Here is a 23,370-nt window from a genome sequence, read left to right as displayed (position 1 = left end):
TTGAAATCCATAAACACAATCAAATTTTAATTTAAAAAGCATTCCCTTTAAAGTTTCCTGTCCTCACTTTGCATTATCTAATGATAAAGGCAATAATGACAATAGAGAAATGGGTATAATATATTAAATTAGTGCAATACTGGTTAAAAGCAATAATGAAAAGCACAAGTGACCAGCAAGACACTACTTGAGATCAGGATAGACAGGGGAATTTCACAAATAAAGATATTTTAATGAAAATGTTGACTCTTTTCTAGATTTGTAGAAATTCCACAGTTGTGAGTGGGCTACCATGGTTTGTATTAATAGGAGGATCATATAGCAAATCCGAGTAAAATAAGAGAAACGTCAAAGTCTCTGAACCATGCAATCCATCGTGTTAATTTTGATGAGTTTTACACTATCCTAATATTGTTAGTGGTTATCAAATTAAGCCTATTGTGTCGAAACTTACCTGAATATGACGAGACCCTGATTTGGGAGCTAGCAGTTCCATCCCCTCCTTCACTGCATGCTCGAACTTCAATAATATAGACTCCAGCATCAGGGAGTGGGACTACTGCTTGAGGTTTCTCTGTTTCAATAATTTGACTGTTGCTGTGACCCTCTTGTCTATAAAATACCTGGGAATAATATCAGATGTTTACACATTTGATATTCAATCAAGGATTTCAAATGTTTATTGACTGCCTTCTGTATGTCACATTCTGAGCTAGGTACAAGGAGCTTACAGCTTAGACAGATATGTAAGCAAATGCAATGTATGTGTTATATGCAGCAATAGATGTATACATAAGGGGCTATGGGAATACAAAAGAGAGAGTTTAATTCCGTCTGGTGGTTTAAGGAAGGTTTTTAGGAGAAGGTGATGCTGAGCTAAGTATTTAAAGATAAGTAGAGTTCATCAGTTGGAAAAGGCAGGAAAAAAGTCTACAAAGAGATAAGAGAAGATTAAAAATACATCTAAGCAATAAGAAAGCAATAGCATTAGAAGATGTTTGAGAATAGTGAGAAATTGAGGCTAGAGAAGTAGGTAGTGAGGGGGCAGATCATTGAAAGTCTGTTATTCCTGGTTCTTGAAATGAATAGTATTCTGAGGGAGTACTCAAAGCTGTCATCTTCAAATCATTTGAAAGGAGTAATCAGGAAATTTGTTAAATACATCAATAATAAATCCTTAAAAATGTAGAAGGTAGCTGAAAGCTTAAAATTATATTGAGTATTTTTATTTTTACTTTTGTGTTTGCCTTTTGGTAAATTGGCATTTGGATACATTGGGTAGCCAAGTTAAATGTTTTTTGACATCTGTTCATGGTACTAGAATTGAACATGTATTCATGGCAAACAGAGTTTTATAACTACAGATTAGGACACAGAATTATCCTGTGTTTACAGGTCAGAAAACTAATGTCATAGAGATTATACGATTTATACAAGATCATATGGCTAGCTGTAGAAGAAATTGCATTGGAAGATTAGTATTCAGATGATCAGTTCAGAGGTGTTTCACTGTATTATACTGTTTCTATGCATTTGCCCCCAATAAACTTGTGTGTGTGTGTGTGTATGTGTGTGTGTGTGTGTGTATATATATAATGGTCAAGTAGCAGCAGTTAAGATTTTAAATGCATTTGCATTGTTTCATTGTTTTTGTGCTTTTATCATAATTGTTAGTATTATGATTTCTTTGCATAATGGAGGGAACAATGGCTTTGCAGTCTCACAGATCTGGATTCAAAACAATCTCTTACAACAAAACAAAAAACAATCTCCTACACATTCCTGTCTGAGCAAATTTGAGCAAGTTACTAACCTTTCTAAATCTGAAGTGCCTGTACTGTATAGTGGAGATAATAACACCTATTTCATGATTTTGTTAGGAAAATGCATGTAAAATGCCTAGCACAGGACCTGGTAAGCTTAATAAGAGAAAGCGACTTTTTCTGTTGCTATTATTGTTCATTGTCAATGGTCAGTATTTCATTTGCATCATAAAAGATGAACTTCCATGGGAGACTAGACAAAAATTAATAATACTTTGTGTTTATTGAAAATGTGTTTTGAACTTGAACTAACCTACATACAAGAAAAAATACTTTAGAAAAGTAATATTTTCATATATTGAAGTGTGTCCGTACTCGATCCTCCTTTCTGCATTCTGGTAAAACATGCTGCCTCCATTTACTTTCTCTATCTTTCATGGATTTAAATTTACTTTGGAGTCTTGGGAGAGAAGTAAATTCTCTGTAAAAGTATAAAATATGTGCAATAATTCTATCTACTGAAATTCTTATAGGGAAGGATGCCATAGGTTTAACATAGTTGGGAAGTGGCAAGAGCAACATCAAATATTTTACTGGGTATCTCATGTGAGTTATATATACTGGAGATTCATCAGAGAATAACACTATATGGTCCCCTTATGGCACTTACGGTCTAACAGTGGAGACAGATAAACAGTGCAATCGAGTGTGCTATGTGCTGCAGTAGGAAACATATTTGATGCTATAGCCATGTACAGAGTGGTACAGATTTAGGAATCAGAAACATTTCTAGGAGGATGCCTATAACACGTTCTTTTGGCTTTAAAAAATGAAAATTGTATCAGAATTTATGCTTCTCATTTTGACTGTAGCAGCATACTGAATTAGCATTCTGTTCATACACATGAGGTAATTAGAAAGCAAATTTATGGCAACGAAAAAGTATGTAAATTGGTGAGGATTGGCAGGGGAGTGACTATTTTAGAGGATGTTGTTATTATGGTCCAATAAATTACAATTCTTATGACAAAGAAAAATGCAGTCAGTAATGCATATCTAATGTGGCTGTAAAATCCAGAGTTGAAGAAAAATTTGTGGATCAGTTGAGATTTAGGAACAAAGGTAAAGGCAGGAAAATATCAGTTAATGGTAGCTAAAGAAGTTTGAGATTAAATGTGGTTTTTAACAATACATCCAGGTATATGTAGTGCTATGAGTCAATAAGTAGGTATACTAAGTGAAAAGATACATTAAATTAATGGTTAGTCTTGTGTGATTTAGAGAATCTTTGCTCATTTTAAAGTACTGATTTAGAAGACATGACTATGAATGAGAAATATGAGAAGGTTAAGGAGTTATCAAGACATGTCAGAAATCGTTACTGACAGTAAGAAGACAAGGGAGTACTTTGAGAATCTGGACATTTATAGATTGGAAGTTGCAATGATGACTATCTCTAGGCATAAATAAAATTGTCTATTGTCAAGACTATTCTCAAATTCTACTTAAAAAACTTAGCCAAAGAGAAGATCCTAAACAAAAAATTAGTGCAGTCCTGTTATTCTCAAAGGCATGATCTAGAAATGGCTAGTTTATATGTCTGATAGTAAAAATAATGGTGTGAGTGTGCCTAAAAATATAGCAGAATAAATTTTTGCTGGTCTCACCCACAAGTGTCATTGGAAGGATGGATCCTATTAAATGGAAGGGCTATTCACTTGCTGAGCATCTTGGGTGCAATTGTTCTTCACAAAAGTGGGTGAGGAATCCAAAACCCCAGTGACAATGTGTGGGTAAGGAGGAATCAGCAAGATAGTAGAATCTAGGTGCAAAGAAGGTGGCAGGCTCAAGTACCAGTGAGAAGCCACAAGCTGTAGGGTGACTTACAAGGACTTTTAAGAACAGGATTTCCTATGTCAATTTTCAGATGTTTGTTTGTATGTTGTGCCTTTCACTCTATCTCCCACTGACATTTCCATAAAGTCTTCTTTGTATATGTATATACTTGACATTATACAAGCCATTTGTTTTAATCTTTAAAAAATATTTTATGATGAAAAAATATAAGCATAATCAAATATAGAAATGATGGTATAAACCATTATATATGATCCCTAAATTAACTTGTAGGGATCACAGGAAAGAGGCTGAGTCCCATATTTGGAGTAAATATAAGATAAAGGAACAGCTGTAAGATACAAGAAATCAAGGAGACCAGAATGGCCACAGACCTTAGGCTCCCTGAGAAGCTGGAGAAATATAGAGATGGACTTCAAAGATCCACAGGCTGTGGAATACAATTTCAGTTCAAGTGTACCTATATCTCAGGAGTCTGGCAGGCCCTAACTGATATCTAAATGGAATAAACAAACAAAAATTTCTGTCTCTATTGATAGATCATATAATAACTAGTAAGCTTTGAGCCTGATTTTCCCCATACTCTCCCTAGCTCTATAGATATCAGAAAATAGAGGTGAGGGAGAAGATGTATGGTGAAGAGGTCGTATATCTGGGAAAGGATATTTCTAGATATAGACAGAAAAATGAGACCCTGTTTTCTTGATATGTAGGCTGAAGCTCTTATCCTGAATTTCCTCTGAGTGCTTTTGTCTTCCGAATGGACAGAAGTCTGTCTTGGTGGGGAAGGGGATATTTGCACAAGGGAAAGCATAGCCCCTGGGTATTTAGCATTTATTCTCTCTTTCACTTAAGTTTAAGTCTGTATAAGGGGAATAAGGTGGGGATAAGATGGCTGTTTTACTTTATAATCTTGGTAAGTTTCTTTCACAGTACAAAGAAAAAAATTCTCCATTCTCAAGATCATTAAGGAGAATTATGGCTAAATATACTTTAGTTTTGTTATTGGCATTTCTTTGGAAGTGGCAGTAACAGACATAACATGTGCCAAAATTAGTAAGGATTCTAGATTCAGACCCCAAGCTAGTGGAGTCATAAAAACAAAGTTTTCTTCATTTAAAAATACTTATTTGGGAAAAATAATTTAAATTAGGGAATTTCTTTGAAGTTTTTGTTCCACTTTCCTGATTATATATATATATATATATATATATATATATATATATATATATATAAAGAAAATATGCAGCTAATCTGAATTGGGAAATGTAAAAAAAAAGTCAAATATTAAAATGACCTGAAGAAGTTATGAATATGCTAAATAAACTCCCCAATTTGACTCATATTTTTAGGTGGGAAGCTATTTTGTTTGAGTGGAAATAATTTGTAGCCATGTCTACAAACAACAATTATTTTCCAGCATTTTTCTTGTTCTTCATGCTTCTATTCTTCTTGCTTGTTAATAGAAGCTGTGATATCTTTAAAAGTATTACTATTAAATCTGGACTTCTTAAACAAAATCCCAAGAAGTCCAAGTTCTCTTGGACAGTCTCAAAGAGCAGTGAGAAATTTCAGTACTAGATAATTCTATTTATCTGAATAGATACAATTTTGATGTGTTTCCTGTGACACTGTCATATATGGTTCAATTCCATCGTTCTTTCACTATAATCTTGGTCACTTTTGAAGTCCCTGATAAGATTTTGTGGTGAGGAGACCTTCTTTTTCTCTTAACAACTTTGAACCAATTTCCCTTGTTATTGTATCTTTCTCTGGTAATATCTTGTCCTTATGTATGTTGCTGACACATCAATCTGTGGAATCAAGTAAAGGAGTAAGATTCATGCTTCCTTAGAAAATGGATTGGTCTAATTCCAAGCTCTGCTGTTTTATCTTATTATCTTATGTTTTTTTTGTGTGTGTGTGGTTTATTTTTTTGAGAATAAATTGTATCCAGTATATGATATCTTAACTATAAAAAAGAAGAGATTAATGAATTATTTATGGATCAAGTCTATGGAACAAATCAATTTTTCTCCATATTTATCACATTTCAATCATTTTCACAATCTGGAAATTTTCTAGATGAGGATTTTTTCTTAATTCATCCAGCTTAAACTGGACTTCATATAAAACATGGAATATACAATCCCTGCACTTTAAACCTCAGGCATTAACTCCTAGTTTCCACCTTCAAATTTACATACCATGTTTATTTCTAGTGATCTCTTTTGCTTTTACAAGCAAAGTAACTTGGCCAGGCCAAAAAGTAAAAATAAATTTACTTTCCTTTTGATATTGCAATTAATTGTGGAAGCTCTCTCTTGCCCTGATTAGCAGGAAATCCTCTACTGCAAATTTTCCAAGAATCTCAAGAGGCAAACTTAGTCTTAATACAGCAAGCTTACCTCAAATTACCTCATGGAAAGAGAAAAGATTAGTGTGTTGACATGTCCCTAATTTTGTTAATTTTTTTGTGACAGCCACACACAATTATGTTTAAGAAGATGGGGCTCACTAATACAGTGGTGCCACTCTTGGTCTGGCAATAGTTTTTTTGAGATGTAGTAGGAATCAAAGTCTTCTCCCTCTGAGTACCATACTAGCCACTCCATATTTGTGTGAACCTCCCTCCAGATGGTACAGCTCTTTCACTGCATGCAGATCCTTGCCTAAGGCTGCAGTAGCTCTCCTCCAACTCATGCTCAGAAAAGTGGGCTCCAATCTTGTGTCCTCTGGGTTCCATCTCTTTAGTAAATATTCACAGCTACTGTTTCTAATCCTATTCCTGTTCCATTATGCCTGTGTCAATAGGAGTTTTCGTGCTTAGTCACCTGCCCTGTGAAAACCAGACCTTCCCAGGAGAATCCAGGCTCTATGTTAAGCCTCAATCATCAATCTGAAGTCCCCTTTCCCTCGCAGAGCACTTTGTGTCATTCCTGCCAGTAGGTCTCTAACTGGGGATTAGCCCATACATCAGAAGTTCTAATAAGGTTTAGTTGCAAAAGAACAGGCTTTGAGGTCTCACTTCATTTGTTATCAGCAGAGTCCTTTCTTAGGAACTAGATTTTCCTTCTCGGGACATAAGGAGGTGAGACCATTTCAAGGAAATAAAAGAAAAAAATCCTGTGTCAACATGTACCAACTTGTCATTATTTATACAACTAAAATGGACCATGTTAGTGATTACCCCCTCCACAACAATGTATTCCAGGTGACTTGTGCTGTTTTCATTGAGACAGAACTGGCAGGCAACCTTTAAAGATCAGTTTCTTCTGTTAAAATATTTAAAAATTCCACATTACTAGGTGGAATTCTTCCAATAACAATAAGAAAGACAGTAGCTATTTTTCAATGAGCACTTCCTATATGCTAAGCATTTTACACAAATTATCTTACTTAATCCTTAAAATAATCTGTATAATACGTTATCATTATTTTTGATTTTTTTGAAGTTAAAATGAAACTCAAGCAACTAGCTCAAAGTTACAAAACTTGGATTTGAACTCAAGTCTGTCTGACTCAGAAGCCAGTGCTCTTTTCCCATTCCACCACAACACATGGGAAGGCCATTATAGGAAAAACACACAGCTGATAATACACACTTGTGAGTAATTGCATAAAATACCTCAAGTTGTGTCAAAAATTAATTTATTCATCCACTCTAGAAATGTTAGGGATAAAGAGATGAGTAAGTCAGAGGCCTTGCTTTCAATCATATTTAAACAGGTTGGGGAGACAGTCACATGTAAAGAGGGGAGCAATGGCAGAGGTAGAAGTGGTAAATGTGAGCAACAATGAGGGTCATCACACCTGGGAGCCTTATGCTGAGGCTCATGTATTCTCCAGGTTCTATAGTATTTCTTTTCTCACCTGAAAGATGCCTGAAGCCAAATGGCTCCTCTAGGCAGTCATATGCTTTTATCTAGCTCTTTCTTGCGTCTATTTGCCTTTCCAGTTAGGGAGATTGCTTGCCAAAGTTCTAATGATATTCGATTGGTTCTCGGATGGTCCATCACCATTTCTGGCCAAACTGCTACCCTTAATCATTGAAGGATATCTTTGCCTTAGAATACAAGTTGTGAGGATGAGGGGAAGGATGTGGAAAGAAGAGGACTAAGAGAAGGATAGAGAAGATGACACATCTGCCCTCCCCCCAAAGATCAAATTCAATACCCACGAGGATTAGGACAGATTTGAGTGTGAGTGTTTAATTGTGAGGATGTCTATGATCCATACCAGTCATAGCCTGAAAGAATTGCTACAGTTTGTGCCTTAAGATATTCGTAATGGGAATTATCTAACTTAAAAAAATATATTCCATTTATAACTTTTTCAGTTTTTAGCTTCAGAATTTTAGCACTTTATATACATAGTGCTGTGTTACCATCTCTGATAGTTGAACAGCCACCCAAATGATGCTTGTCAGTCAAATATTATCACTGAAATTAAAAAAAATCTGCTATAAATAATATTCCAATAATGAATCAGTATGAGTTTAAGACAATAAATAGAATCTGATGTTATGGAAAAAGAATTTGAAATTCAGCCAATTCAATATATTGATCACATATTTTAAAATCAGAGACAAAGCTGTTTTTCAAAAACAAACTGTCTAAACATTTTTATATTTGCAGATCTCTTGCTGGCACATAGCAGGATGACCATATGTGAAATGTTGTATCTATTTTGGAGCTTGCTGTCTCTCTCCATGGTCTCTCTCCTATTCCCCGTGCTGAAGCTAGCATTTTTTCTTCTTGTGTTTCTTTGCTAATGGAAAGTCTTTCTACTCAAACTATGTGGTCCAGTCTTTTCCATCTGCCAGGACAGTTTGTCTTTGGGAAGAGAATGCCAAAACTCTCTAAGTTCTGCTTGTCCTGACACTGTTTCATGGAGCCATTTTTACCCTGTATTCAAATTGTTGTTGTCTTTCCTACCCATTCCCTTCTTGTGCCTTGTGTAGCTGAAACTGATTTTGATTGCCTCGGATTCCCCACTGCAGGAAGGCTCTTTCTAAGATACAGGTAGAAAAATGATTGAGAAAAAGATAGGTATGTTAATAGCATTTTTTTAGATGAGAGTCTATCCAAGAGAGTGAAAAAACACTGACCTTGTAGCCCATGACTTCAGACTCGTTGGCTAATGGTCTGACAGGTTCCCAGTCCAGAGAAAGCTGAGAGCCTTGCTGCTCCCACCTGAGGTTGTTAGGTGCTTGACTGGGGGCTACAAAATAAAAAGTGGAAGTGAGTGGATGAAGAGTCTTACATACATTTATTCACTTAAATCCTTGTGAGTATTTCAGTCTTTTCTTGTGTTCAGTCTTTTCTTGTGAGTATATCAGTCTTTTCTAGTTGACTGGCACCATAAGCTTCTTTCCAACTAGAGTCAGATAAGGAAGGTTTTGCGCCAGGAGTGTCATTTTAATACCTACTCTGCTGAGCTTTTGAACCTGAATCCTTTTATCTCCCTTCTGTGTCAAAATCGCTTAGCCTTGTTTCACAGGAAGATAACCCTTATCTACTATGAATACAAAATTTTCTGGGCTAGGTTTGGAATTCAGATCTAAGCATTGAAGCAAGACTATAAATCAAAACTGCTCTTCAACTCTGCTTTTTATGTACCTCACATTGCTTTCAGAAATGTTAAAAGATGTTTCCCTTTTGTCTGAAACAAACAAAAATCCAGGTCACTTACGGGATTTCTTTGTGGTTGCACTCACTTCACTGCTAGGTGGCCCATATCCAGCTCCATTATAAGCTCTCACTGTGAAGTGATATAATGTATTTCCTTCTAATCCTGTCAGGATGACAGATGACTCATTCCCCCTAGTTTTGATGGTTTCTGCTGCATCTTCTTGTTCCATGTCTTTCCGATAGCCAATCTGTCAACATGAAAGATTAATTTTAAAGTTTCCCCTGTGCTTATGATTTTTTTTTTCCTTTGGATGTTTCTCAAACCCATCCCTGGGAAATCATTCCTGTTATCATCCAATTAACAGGTTCTACTAATGAGGCTAAAATCACTGTCTTTGTCACTGCGTGATTTGCATATGTGTAAACCGCAGCAACTTAGCAGTACTCAGCAAAGCAACGAAAGGTGCTACCTGGTACTATGAAGAATCATTCAAAGAAATTGAAGAAATTATTTTCTCATAGGTCATCAGAACCATTTCCCATTCAAAGCCATGGGGCTTTTAATGAATTATTTGAGAAAGAGGCATGAGAAATATTTCCTCCTGGGCCCCACACAAAGGTGAATCACACAGCTGGATGGATTTAACAGAGGAGAGGCGACAGAACACTCATGATAATTTGGAATGGTTTAAATGTAGAGAAATGGCTTTGCTAGGATATGGGAGGGTGGCAGAAGGGAACAGCTCTTTGTCAAAGCACAATTTGTGCATTGAGGTGATCTTCCCGGTTATGAGCTCTTGGTGGCTGGTCTCATACAGATCTTGATCCCTTTATGAGATTCAATAATTATCTCTGCATACCTAAAGCTTAACCTTATTTGGACACTGGAATTTAACCATGCACAAGAGAGTAGTTTATTTTCCCCCTACTTATTTATTGCAGTAAAAATAATGGAAGAGTAATTCTTCTTTCTCCAATTAATTACTGTGGTGAAAGAAGTGGACTGTTGCAAACATTTCATCCTCCTTTAAGTGCTTTTTCTACTCTGCAGGCTAGAAAACCAAACATCACATTTTCCAGATTCTGGTTTACCTAAGGTTGATGCTACAAAATTTGGGCAGTGAGGAGTTTGTTTGGAACTTGAGATATTCTGGAGCATGCCTAGGACTACCAGTTCTTTGGGGCCATAAGAAGTCACTGTAGGCTCCTACCTCTCACGAAAAAAAAAACATTTGAGTCACTGTACCATATTAAAATGTGTCTACGAGCCTAGATGATGGCTAAAGACAAAGGGCTTAAGGAATGGGTAGAGGAGGAAGAAAGTTACAAATTATAACTGCAGCCTTACAAAATGAAGACTGTAAGAACCACATTTTCTTCCTTGTACTGTTTTATAACTAAATATTAAATAACCTGGGCCCCTTCCTTTCTTGTGATATAGTGTTGTGGCTAGGTAAATTTCTAATGCAGTTCATTACAGGAGATGGACAGATTGACTAATGGAAATTCCCTTGGCTCTCCCTTTTAGGGAGATGGTGGGTACATTTTCATTTGTTTAAGAGATATTTGCACAATGGAGCATTGTCATTGCCAGTTGTTGCTTTTGGGGAGTTGTTGAATGGGGAGAAGGATGTGTATGGATGTTGAGTAACCAAAGGGATATGGCACTTTAGCTTTCAGCATCCATTTCACCCTCATTCTAGTGTCTTCCTGGACTGAAGAGATGCAAAGATAAAAATCATACTTCTAAGGCTCCCTTGCAGTTAGGGCTCTGAATATGTTTTAGGCTTAATCAGTCAGTTGCCATGCCTGGTATTTGAAAGTAAAAATGAGATGGAGAGTGAATTTTTACAAATTCTGTTTCTTTTGCCTATGAGTTTAGTAATGGAGACATTATTTTTCCTTTCCCCTCCACCCTCTGACTGTAGCAGCAAAAATGAATGGCTTACTGTCTAACCATTAGCTTTATGGGAGTCAAGGAGCCAGGCACAAGTCATCCATCTTATTGGTGCAAATTATAGCAAACATGGTGGGATTCTGGAACAGGCAGTAATAGCAGAGGCTTCCAGATCACAGAGGCTTCCTGAATGTGGTGCCATCTTGTTCATGGTGGCTTCCAAACCATGGCAGCGGAGTGTGGGACTAGGGATGGAGACTTCCGGTTTTTAGAAGACATCAGTGTCTTCCTGGTGGCTTAGTCTTATTGACTAACTTTAACAGTTACTCTTGAAAGATCACCCTGGAGTCTGGTAATTTAACTCATTAATTTTGTAAACCATTTAATACTTATAATAAAACACTTCTTACTTAAACTAGATAGAGTAATTTAGTTCTTTGTAATTAAACACTGCCTGACACACCTACACAAATCTTGAATATGAATATATATATATATAGAGAGAGAGTTAATAAGATAATCATAATCAAATTTCTATTTCTCATCCCTGTTTCTTCATAGATTTGAACTGGCATACAGCTGAGTGACTGAACTTCAGAAATTTGTTTGATTAAGCTGAAATGCTCTAACACTGCCTTCTGTACTATGTTTACCCCATTAGTCCCAATTCCAATAACTAACTTATCTTGCTTGGTCTCGAACATACTTTTAAATGAAGAAATCTAAGTTATTTTCAAATTACAAAATTTGATGAGAGAGGTTGTTGGATGAACAAATGTGTATCTTTCTCCTTCTTACTGATATATCTGATTTCTAGGTCTCTGCTTCAATTTTCTTTAATTGGCTATATTTTTTTAAGTTAGTTAAATATATATATATATATATATATATATATATATATATATATATATATATATATATATATATATATATATATATATATATATATATATATTTGAGGGAGTGGAGTGTGATTAAATTCAGCAAATTACAGATTCCGATACAAACACAGATTTCAATATAAATTCTGGATTTCTAAATATTGAATTTTTTTGACATCTTTATTGGAGAATAATTGCTTTACAATGGTGTGTTAGTTTCTGCTGTATAACAAAATGATCAGCTATACATATACATATATCCCTATAACCTCTCCCTTTTGTGTCTCCCTCCCACCCTCCCTATCCCACTCCTCTAGGTGGTCACAAAGCACCAAGCTGATCTTGCTGTGCTATGCAGCTTCTTCCCACTAGCTATCTATTTTACATTTGGTACTGTATATATGTCCATGCTACTCTCTCACTTCATCCCCGCTTACCCTTCCCCTCCCCGTGTCCTCAAGTCCAGTCTCTACATCTGTGTCTTTATTCCTGTCCTGCCCCTAGGTTCTTCAAGACTTTTTTTTTTTTTTTTAAGATTCCATTTATATGTGTTAGCATACAGGGTGTGTTTTTCTCTTTCTGCCTTACTTCACTCTGTATGACAGTCTCTAGGTCCATCCACCTCACTAAAAATAACTCATTTTTGTTTCTTTTTATGGCTAACATTCCATTGTATATATGTGCCACATCTTCTTTATCCACTCATCTGTCAATGGGCATTTAGGTTAAATATTGAATGTTTAATTTTCTGATGAATCACCACAAAATTAAACAACCCAAGTAAAAGATAAAATGCTCAGAAGTAACTGATTGTGAGAAAACACAAATACTAGCTGCACCAGGTAAAACCTGTGATAAATCTAAAAAATCCACACATTATTTCTCTTTCTGGCATACTGAAAAAAAGAGCTGGAGAAGCTATGACCTTCACAGTAAAATAATAATTTTATTTACTACATTTTTTTTTTGATGGAGGATAGGGTAAATCAGAAAAACATAAAAATATTTGGAGTATAACATCATGCTTAGTTAGTGATTCTTAACTTGGAATTGAGGTAATATAGTATTCATAAGTCACACTGTACCTTTGAAAGTTGAAACTTCCTCTTCATTCAATTTATTTCTTCACGATTCAATTCTATCCTGATGATAGATTTTATCAACCTATAAACTTTGAACTCTGTATGAGATCACTTGAAATGAGGTTAAAAACATTTAAAAATATATAAATATCTGAAACTGGAAAAATAGATAACCTGCTATTTTATCGCCCTCACACAATTGGGGATTTTTTTTGTGTGTGTTTATCCCTTCCTGTATTTTTTATTACATATAGTTAATATAATTATGTACTTACATTTCTTCTCTAACATTACAGTCACATATAAATATTTCCCCATTTTTTATATCAATACTAAAAGTCTATCATATGCGTTGTGTACCAAATATCATTTAACCACTTTTCTATTGTGGAACATTTGGGTAGCTTCCAACTTTTGCTCTCTTAATTAAAATGTTGCCACGAATATGTTCATGTACATTTTTTTCCACATATTGGAATAATTCCCAAGAATAGAATTCCAGACAGGGTCTAAACTTATTGAAATTTTTATGCATTTGCTACAAAAATGCCACACTGGTTTTCAAAGAGTTTTTACTAATTTTCATTTCCAAGAAAAGTGTATGAATCTGAGAGATACGCCATAATGTTACAAGCTCTAGGCACATCATGGTTTTGGAGTCAGAAGGCCTAAATTTCAATCTTATTTTTGATATCTATAAGCTTCATATAACGGGACAAGTTACTTAACCACCGAATCTCTATAACCTTGTTTATAAAATCCTCAGTTTTATGAATAGTTTTAGACAGCTCCCTTATTGTCACCCAACTACTTGAACTATTTTGTTTTTTAATGGTTTAAAATTTCTGATTTTTGTAATTTGTAAGTCTGTTTCCCTTTCTGCTGTCCTTTATATTGTTTTGTTTTTTGACTTTGTTCCTCCAAATTATGTAATACTAATAGTGGCAAGAAGGAAGCAGGAAGGAAGCATGAATTCTGAGTCAGCTGATACCTTTAAGATTGTAGATTTGAACCTAAATCTAGATGGCTTTTTTAGTAGATAACCCATTTTTTTTTCCAAAGTTGGTTCTCCATAATGATGATTTTAACTAAGCAGATAACATATTCAGTTATCTGATGTGATGATTCTAAGATATCCATGTCGTACACAGTCTGGTTCCCTTACATGAAATTACAGGATCTAAAATCCATGAATGCTGCTATATGGAGTCAGTGGTTACTGGATGAGCTATGAACATTCCCCTACTTCCCAGTCTTCATTCAGTCATATATATAATCATTGAAGAATTCTTCCTAGTATTTTATATTCTCCGGTCTGATTTTTGTTACCTGTTAGATTTTAAAAACACAATTTTTAGCTGCTGTATTCACATGTTTTTTATAATTTAAATTGCACTCAATGATCACTGCTCATTCAATAGTGTACTCCCTGAATTTAATAAAGACAGCTCTACTTCCTGCTGTTATTTAATGTTGCAAAACAAAAATCCGATTTTTGCACCATTGAAAGTAATTTATTCTCTAGACTAGTAAGGCTAGAGTTTTTATTTTTTTAAGTTTTTTAAAAAATTTATTTATTTTGGCTGTGTTGGGTATTTGTTGTTCTGTGTGGGCTTTCTCTAGTTGTGGTGAACAGGGGCTATTCTTCGTTGTGATGCATGGGTTTCTTATTGCAGTGGCTTCTCTTTGTTGTAGAACACAGGGTCTAGGTGTGTGGGCTTCAATAGTGTGGTGTGCAGGCTCAGTGGTTGTGGCTCATGGGCTCTAGAGCTCAGTCTCAGTAGTTGTGGGGCACAGGCTTATTTGCTCTGTGGCACATGGGATCTTTCCAGACCAGGGCTCGAACCTATGTCCCCTGCATTGGCAGGTGGATTCTTAACCACTACACCACCAGGGAAGCCAAAGGTTAGAGTTTTAAAAAATAATCAAAATGCACATTGAAATGTAAATATTTTACCATACTTTGAGATCTTCAAAACTATTAATTTAATTACTTTTTTAAAAAACTGTTTTGAATATGTATTATTTACCAATCACTGTGCCTGCAGGCAACTGGGGTAATGGTGAGCCCAAAAAGACATTGCATAAGACTCATCAGGAAAAAAAAAGGAGAACACTCAAATCAACAGAATTAGAAATGAAAAAGGAGAAGTAACAATTGTCACTGCAGAAATACAAAGGATCATGAGAGACTACTACAAGCAACTATACACCAAAAAAATGGACAACCTGGAAGAAATGGACAAATCCTTAGAAAAGTACAACCTTCCAAGACTGAAGCAGGAAGAAGTAGAAAATATGGACAGGACAATCACAAGCACTGAAATTGAAACTGTGATTAAAAATCTTCCAACAAACAAAAGTGTAGGGGCAATGGCTTCATGGTCGAATTCTAAAAAAAACAGTTAGAGAAGAGCTAAAACCTATCCTTCTCAAACTCTTCCAAAATATATCAGAGGGAGGAACACTCCCAAATTCATTCTATGAGGCCACAATCAGCCTGATACCAAAACCAGACAAAGATGTCACAAAAAAAGAAAATTACAGGCCAAAGTCACTGATGAACATAGATGCAAAAATCCTCAACAAAATACTAGCAAACAGAATCCAACAGCACATGAAAAGAATCATACACCACGATCAAGTGGGGTTTATCCCAGAAATGCAAGGATTCTTCAATATACACAAATCAATCAATGTGATGCACCATATTAACAAACTGAAGGATAAAAACCACATGATAATCTCAATAGAAGCAGAGAAAGCTTTTGACAGAATTCAAGACCTACTTATGATAAAAACTCTCCAGAAAGTGGGTATAGAGAGAACGTACCTCAACATAATAAAAGCCATATATGACAAACACACAGCTAACATCATTCTAAATCAATTATCTCAAAAGATGAAAGCATTTCCTCTAAGATCAGGAACAAGACAAGGGTGCCCACTCTCATCACTATTATTCAACCTAGTTTTGGAAGATTTAGCCATGGCAATCAGAGAAGAGAAAGAAAAAAAAAAAGAAATCCAAATTGGAAAAGAAGTAAACTGTCACTCTTTGCAGATGACATGATACTATACATAGAAAGTCCTAAAGATGCCACAAGAAAACTACTAGAGCTAATCAATGAATTTGGTAAAGTAGCAGGATACAAAATTAATGCACAGAAAACTCTTGCATTCCTATACATCAATAATGAAAAATCAGAAAGATAAATTAAAGAAACACTCAAAATTTCCTTTACAACAAAATGAGTAAAATACCTAGGAATAAACCTACCTAAGGAGGCAAAAGACCTGTATGCAGAAAACTATAAGACACTGATAAAAGAAATTAAAGATGATACAAAAAGATGGAGAGGTATACCATGTTTTTGGATTGGAAGACTCAACATTGTGAAAATGACTATAGTACCCAAAGCAATCTGCAGATTCAATGTAATCCCTATCAAATTACCAATGGCATTTTTCACAGAACTAGAAAAAGATATTGTACAATTTGTGTGGAAACACAAAAGAACCTGAATAGCCAGAGCAATCTTGAGAAAGAAAAATGGAGCTTGAGGAATCAGGCTGCTTGACTTCAGAATATACTACAAAGCTACAGTAATCAAGACAATATGGTACTGGCAAAAAAACTGAAATATTGATCAATGGAACAGGATAGAAAGTCCAGAGCTAAACTCACGGACATATGCTCACCTTATCTTTGATAAAGGAGGCAAGAATATATAATGGAGAAAAGACAGCCTCTTCATTAAGTGGTGCTGGGAAAACTGGACAGCTACATGTAAAAGAAAGAAACTAGAACACTTCCTGACACCATACACAAAAATAAACTCAAAATGGATTAAAGACCTAAATGTAAGGCTAGACACTATAAAACTTTTAGTGGAAAACATAGGTAGAACATTCTATGACATAAATCACAGCAAGATCATTTCTGACCCACCTCCTAGAATAATGGACATAAAAACAAAAAGAAACAAATGGGACTTAATGAAACTTAAAAGCTTTTGCACAGTAAAGGAAACCATAAACGACAAAAAGACAACCTTCAGAGTGGGAGAAAATATTTGCAAATGAAGCAACTGACAGAAGATTAATCTTCAAAATATACAAGCAGCTCATGCAGCTCAATATCAAAATAACAAACAACCCAATCTATAAATGGGTGGAAGACCTAAACAGACATTTCTCCAAAGAAGATATACAGGTTGCCAACAAACACATGAAAAGTTGCTGAACATCACTAATTATTAGAGAAATGCAAATCAAAACCACAGTAAGGCATAACCTCACACCAGTCAGAATAGCCATCATCAAAAAATATAGAAACAGTAAATGCTGGAGAGGGTGTGGAGAAAAAGGAACCCTCCTGTACTGTTAGTGGGAATGTAAATTGATACAGCCACTATGGAGAACAGTATGGACATTTCTTAAAAAACTAAAACTAGAACTACCATATGACCCAGCAATCCCACTACTGGACATATACCCTGAGAAAACCATAATTCAAAAAGAGATATGTACCCCAATATTCATTGCAGCACTATTTACAATAGCCAGGGCATGGAAGTTACCTAAGTGTCCATTGACAGATGAATGGATAAAGAAGTTGTGGCACATATATACAATGGAATATTACTCGGCCATAGAAAGAAATGAAATTGAGTTATTTGTAGTGAGGCAGATGGACCTAGAGCCTGTCATACAGAGTGAAGTAAGTCAGAAAGAGAAAAAAAAATACCATATGGTAACTCATATATATGGAATCAAAAAAAAAATCGTTCTGATGAACCTAAGGGCAGGATAAGAACAAAGATGTAGACATATAGAATGGACTTGAGGACACAAGAGGGCAAGGGAAAGCTGGGACGAAGTGAGAGAGTAGCACTGACATATATACATTACCAAATGTAAAATGGATGGCTAGTGGGAAGCTGCTGCATAGCGCAAGGAGATCAGCTTGATGCTTTGTGACAACCTAGAGGAGTGGGAGGGAGGCTCCAGAGGGAGGGGATATGGATATATATTTATACATATAGCTGATTCAGTTTGTTGTACAACAGAAACTAACACAACATTGTAAAACAGTTGTACTCCAATAAAGATTAAAAATTAAAAAAGAATAATATAAAATGTAAAAAAACCCATAAATGTTAGTTACATTAGAATAAAAATATTAAATAGGGATAAATCTAAGGAAAGATTTGCAAGGTCAGTATAGAGAAAGATCAAAGAAGTCTTAAAAAAAGAGGGATATAATAATCACTTATCATATATTCTACCAAAATTTTTCTCTATACTCAGCTCTATTCAAAACAGACCCAGACTGCAAACAGGCCTAATATCCATCAATGGAAGAATGATAAATAAATTGTGGGATACTCACATATGAAATATAGGAGAAAACACATAACAATATGGATGAATATTACCGATATAATTTTGAGTGAAAAATACAAGACATAAAAAGCTCCATACGATTTCCAAAACTAGTAAAACCAATCAGAAGTCAGGATACTGGGTTTTTGTTTTTGTTTTTGGTGGGGGTGTGGGGCTCAGAATAAGGATAATGACTATAAGAGACACATGGTGATTCTCTAGTTCTTAGTAATGTTTTGTTTCCTGACCTGGATTGTGGTTACACAGGTATGTTCACTTCGTGATAATTCGCTGAGCTGTACACTTATGATTTGTGCATTTTTCTATATGTAGCTTAAAAAAAGTCTTGCCCTTTGAAAATAAAGTCTCAGCTATTTTGTAATTAGCAAATAGTCAATTAGTAATTGGCATTTTTATAATGCTAAGCATGTGTTTTGCAAAACTTCCTTTTTGTGTTCAAACACCTTATAATATTTCTATATTTCTTAGTGTAGTAAGCAAGACCATGTCTGTATCTATCTCTTCAACACCCATTGAATTAGGACTTCTATGCCACAGGTATGTTGTCAGGTGCTTAAGATAAAAACCCAACCCTCAAAAGGAAGATTATGTTGCAATTTGGTATTTTTCATATGGGTCATTCTAAGAGAATGTCAACAAAAATATTCCAAATATTTGTAAAATTAAATGGGTTGATGTCTACATTTGTTATTTTATTTTTTGCAGGGATGTTTTCTGTGTACAAATGTATATTATGTAACAGAGAGTGATATTGTGGATGGATATGATGAGCTCAGGATGACTGCGTTTAGGAGTAAAGAAAAAAACCCTGTTTAGAGGTCACACAGTAAATTACCATTTGTGTCAAAGAGTGAAAAAATAGGAAATACTTCTGAATATGATAAAAGATATCATCCATACCTACCCTTTTGGTTCTTCATGTGGGTAAAAAAATATATTCAGTCAAATATTTTAATCTTTTTGAAAATAAAATGGTTTATAAAAATTTTAGTAGGAGAAAATATGAAATGTGGTTTGGGTTAGAGAATTTTCTCCATGAAGCAATGTATTTAGAAGTAAATGAAACAGAAACACTGTATACACTGAATTATTCATTACTTTCTAAAAGAATTCTACAGGGTTGCCTTTCAATAGGACAGGGGAAGGAACAAGTTAAACAACTGTTACATCATCAAGTTACTTCTATAATTTCCTTTTGATCTGCTGATTTTTTTAAATCATAAATAGTTTTAGTTAGCCTCCCAGTCTCTGAAAATAACCTAAGAAATAAATCTAATGATAGAGACATGAAAGCTATTTAATTTTTCCAGTCTGCAGAATTTCAGAAAAGGGAGTGTAGAAGTATTTTCTTCTCACTGTTTAGTTTTTTATATTCTTATTTTTATATATTCATAACAAAAAGCCAAAGGAGAATCTGTACAACAGCTGCTACCCACACACCATATGGAAAATAAAACAGCATTTGTTTTAGCCTTTTGGTAACTGGTTTCATTTCAGCTTCTTTTCCCCCTTTAAATTTAAGTCTGAAATTCCATTTTACACACACACACACACACACACACACACACTCACCCTTGCACCCTCTGCTATACCAATTAAGTGCAATCTGCCTAGTATGAGTTATTGTCAAACAGCAGTGAGGACCAATTTTTTTTTTTTTTTTTGGTATCCTGCTTTGACAATTAGAGTCAGCTCATAAAATAAAAACAACAATCTCATCCCTTTTCCCCTTAAGAAATCCCCACTACAACTTACTTTATAGAGCAAAACACAATTAGTGTCTTTTCAGTGCAATCAATAAGTGGAAATGGCTTTAGTGACACGTCTAAAATGAACTTCTGAGTTACATACCCTCTGGAAGTTCTAAAATAAATACATGCAAGTGTTGAATATAGCCTGGGAAAAGGAGTCGCTAGGGGTGTGTGTGTCTTTTAGTGAGAATTGTAAAATGGGACAGGTTGTTTTGTCTTTTGTTCTTCTTCATAATAAGCATGAAAAAGTTAAGAATTAGGACTAGGACACTGTGTAATTTTGCCCCTGCTATAAAAATACATTGTCGCTTATTATTGAAATGAACACAGCCATTAAAAAATATACTTAATAATACTCTTCCAAAAAGGTCACAATGAATACAAACACCATTAACTTGATAATCATGAGGAATTTTGTTTCACTGGCAGAATATACAATATAATATTTTAAAATATGTCTAAAAATTTCCTTTTTATTTTATTCAGTAAAACTTTTTATCGATTGATTTATTGTTTTATTTAGGAAAATTGAGGACATTTAGGGACAGAAGCATATGCTCAAGCAAACAGAAACTTATGCTCATGGAGGGCATTGGCATGGGTTTATGCTACTAGTGTTTCTTCAGAGGATCAGGATGCTAAGGAATCCCAGTCTAATTATGGACATAAGAATTGTATTGTTCCAATGTCTTCCTCTCTGCCTTTTGCTTATTTAAATTTCCCACAAACATCTCTCACTATTAAACTGTGATTTTTTTTTAAGAGCAGGGACTAGATCTTAATAGTTTTTGCATTTCCACTGCCTAGAACAGTGACTGATAATAAATGCTTGATAAGTGAAGGAATAACAAATATTAATCATCCAACATTGCATTATAACCCAATTTCCTTTGTCATTCTTCCAAATTTGGGAAAATCAGAGAAAAGATGATGAAATTGGGTCCTATTTTTCTTTAGTCTTTTTTCTTGCTAGACTGGCATCTGCTCTGATTTTGTATGCACATAAAAATCCTGGTGTTCTAGGAAAAGCTTTAGAGGCTCTGTTCTAAGATTCAGGAATTACCATTCACAGGACACTTTATGCTGGTGGGTTCATAAATTCAAAACTGAAACTAATAATTTATTTGCATGGGCCAATGACAGGGATGGCAATCGAGATGGGACAGTCATGATAATTCAAAAATCAGTCATTCAATACATATAGCTCACTTCTGATTTTCAATCATGCTGCATGTCATAAGCTAGAAATTTCACATATCTCAATGTCAACGCTTTCTACATTTAGTCTCTGTAGCCATGAAATCTCAAGCTACTTCTATGTAAGTAAACAAAATTCTCAAATGGGTTGTTTTAAGAGAATGTCAACACAATTGTTCAATTGTATTTGTGAAATACAATTAGATGGAGTGGTGTCTATATTTGTGATTTCATATTCTTTCTTATTTCCTCAGATGGTCATTTTTGTGAGGTAGTATAAGACTTGTATAATAAAAGGCAGCCTTGCAAACTTGTTGAAAAGACCACTTTTTTTCTTTTCATAACAGAACTCGAATCTTGCCTAATTGTGACATTTAGAAATGTCCATGGGTGGACCCACTTTGAAATTAAATGGGATGATATTACTAAAATTTCCTGAAGCCTCTTACTATAAACTCATTTTATTTTCTGGTAGGCTAGGGGCTGTCATCATTCTGACCCTATCTTTATGCATAGCTATTTCTACCACATCAATTGCCTTGACCATTCTATTAGATAGAGCAATTAGTCATTTTAATAACAAAAACAGTTTGATTTGAATTAATTGGTTAATGTATTTGAAAGTGTAAGTTAGTTGCAGATGAACATAGTTTAAGTCAAAATGCTTGATTCATTATTTGGTAAACAAATTAGAGTGTAATAGAGGCTTCCTTGTAAAGGACAAAAATGTTAAATGTAGGTAGGTAATTGACAGATGGTATCAGGGAAAGCCTCCTACTGAGATCCTTACAGCTGCCCTATAGGTCTGGCCACACCAGGGAAAAGAATGTCAAAACCAAGACATCAAACAAAAGGAGCTACAAGGCCTTACCAAAAAAAACAAAAAACAAAAATGAAAGAAAGAAACTGAAACAAAGTCTCCCTTGCTAGACTGTGAACTTCATAAGGGCAGGGACTCTGTCTATTTTACTTATTGTTTTACCCCACACACTGCACCAAGACTTAGCAGGCATTCAATAAATAGCATGTGGATAAGTAAGTGAATGAATAATAAATGATAACTGAGATTCAGACGAAATACACAGAAAGTCAGATCAGGGACAAACGAGGTCCAAATCTGACTGACAATCCAGGTCACAATTAGAATCAGGCTGTGAGTCAACTGAGGAGCTTACAGGGGAAGGAGAGCACAGTGATGGGAGCTTAGGAAGGGGATCAGGTGATGTTATAAGAGCCTTAAGGACTTTATTTCTCTTAATGATGTCCGTCTTCCCTTTAAATGACACTTGCTTGAGGGTAGCCTCCCAAGATTAGTGGAAGAGAAAATACAAATATTTCAGAATCAAATGAATGACATAGGTTCAAGTTTGATTACTTATTAAGAAGAGTTCACTGAGGGGTTATCATTAGTTAATACTGTACTATGTATTCTAGAGATAAAGCTTGTCTATATCAAAATGGCAGTTGAGTATGTGTTTGACAGGAGCCATATCCTAGAAAGAATTAAATGTGTGCACATGATTTCAGAAATGATTTTTTTTCTCATTTACCTCCACTATTATGCCTGGTGTGTCAAGGGAAGTTTCCCATATAAAAGTCTCATCTTGACTTCTTTTAACTGCTTTTATCTGAGGCTAAAATAGTTGTCTGCAGTGATTAATTCGATTCTCTTATAGTCATTGACTGGTGCAAAAACATATTGAGAGGTTGAGTCTGACTCATCCATTTCTGATAATACTGGAGAGTTATGATTCTAATGTATATCAAGACACCTTGATATCCTGACAAGAGACTTAAATGATTCCACAACAAGCAAATGTGTTGCTGGTCTGGAGTTCTGAATTGAGGTTCTCTCCAAATTGCTTCCACTAGCCATTATTTAAATAGAAGAATATTCTTA

The 23,370-nt window shown here is 35.0% G+C and overlaps 1 protein-coding gene across 1 annotated transcript in view; it reads right to left on the bottom strand.

Annotated features, from left to right (window-relative positions):
* The window catches only part of CNTN5 (contactin 5), a 586,668-nt gene that overhangs the window by 3,864 nt on the left and 559,434 nt on the right, over positions 1-23,370 (bottom strand). Inside the window, exons 20-22 of the mRNA XM_060105234.1 lie at positions 9,315-9,501; positions 8,731-8,843; positions 455-623 (exon numbers count right to left, since the gene is read on the bottom strand). Coding sequence (XP_059961217.1) covers positions 455-623; positions 8,731-8,843; positions 9,315-9,501 — 469 coding nt within the window. The remainder of the gene's footprint in view (positions 1-454; positions 624-8,730; positions 8,844-9,314; positions 9,502-23,370) is intronic.

This window comes from Mesoplodon densirostris, chromosome 7 (genome assembly GCF_025265405.1).
Source record: "Mesoplodon densirostris isolate mMesDen1 chromosome 7, mMesDen1 primary haplotype, whole genome shotgun sequence".
Taxonomy (NCBI): Eukaryota; Metazoa; Chordata; class Mammalia; order Artiodactyla; family Ziphiidae; genus Mesoplodon; species Mesoplodon densirostris.
This window is presented reverse-complemented; position numbering and strand designations above follow the sequence as displayed.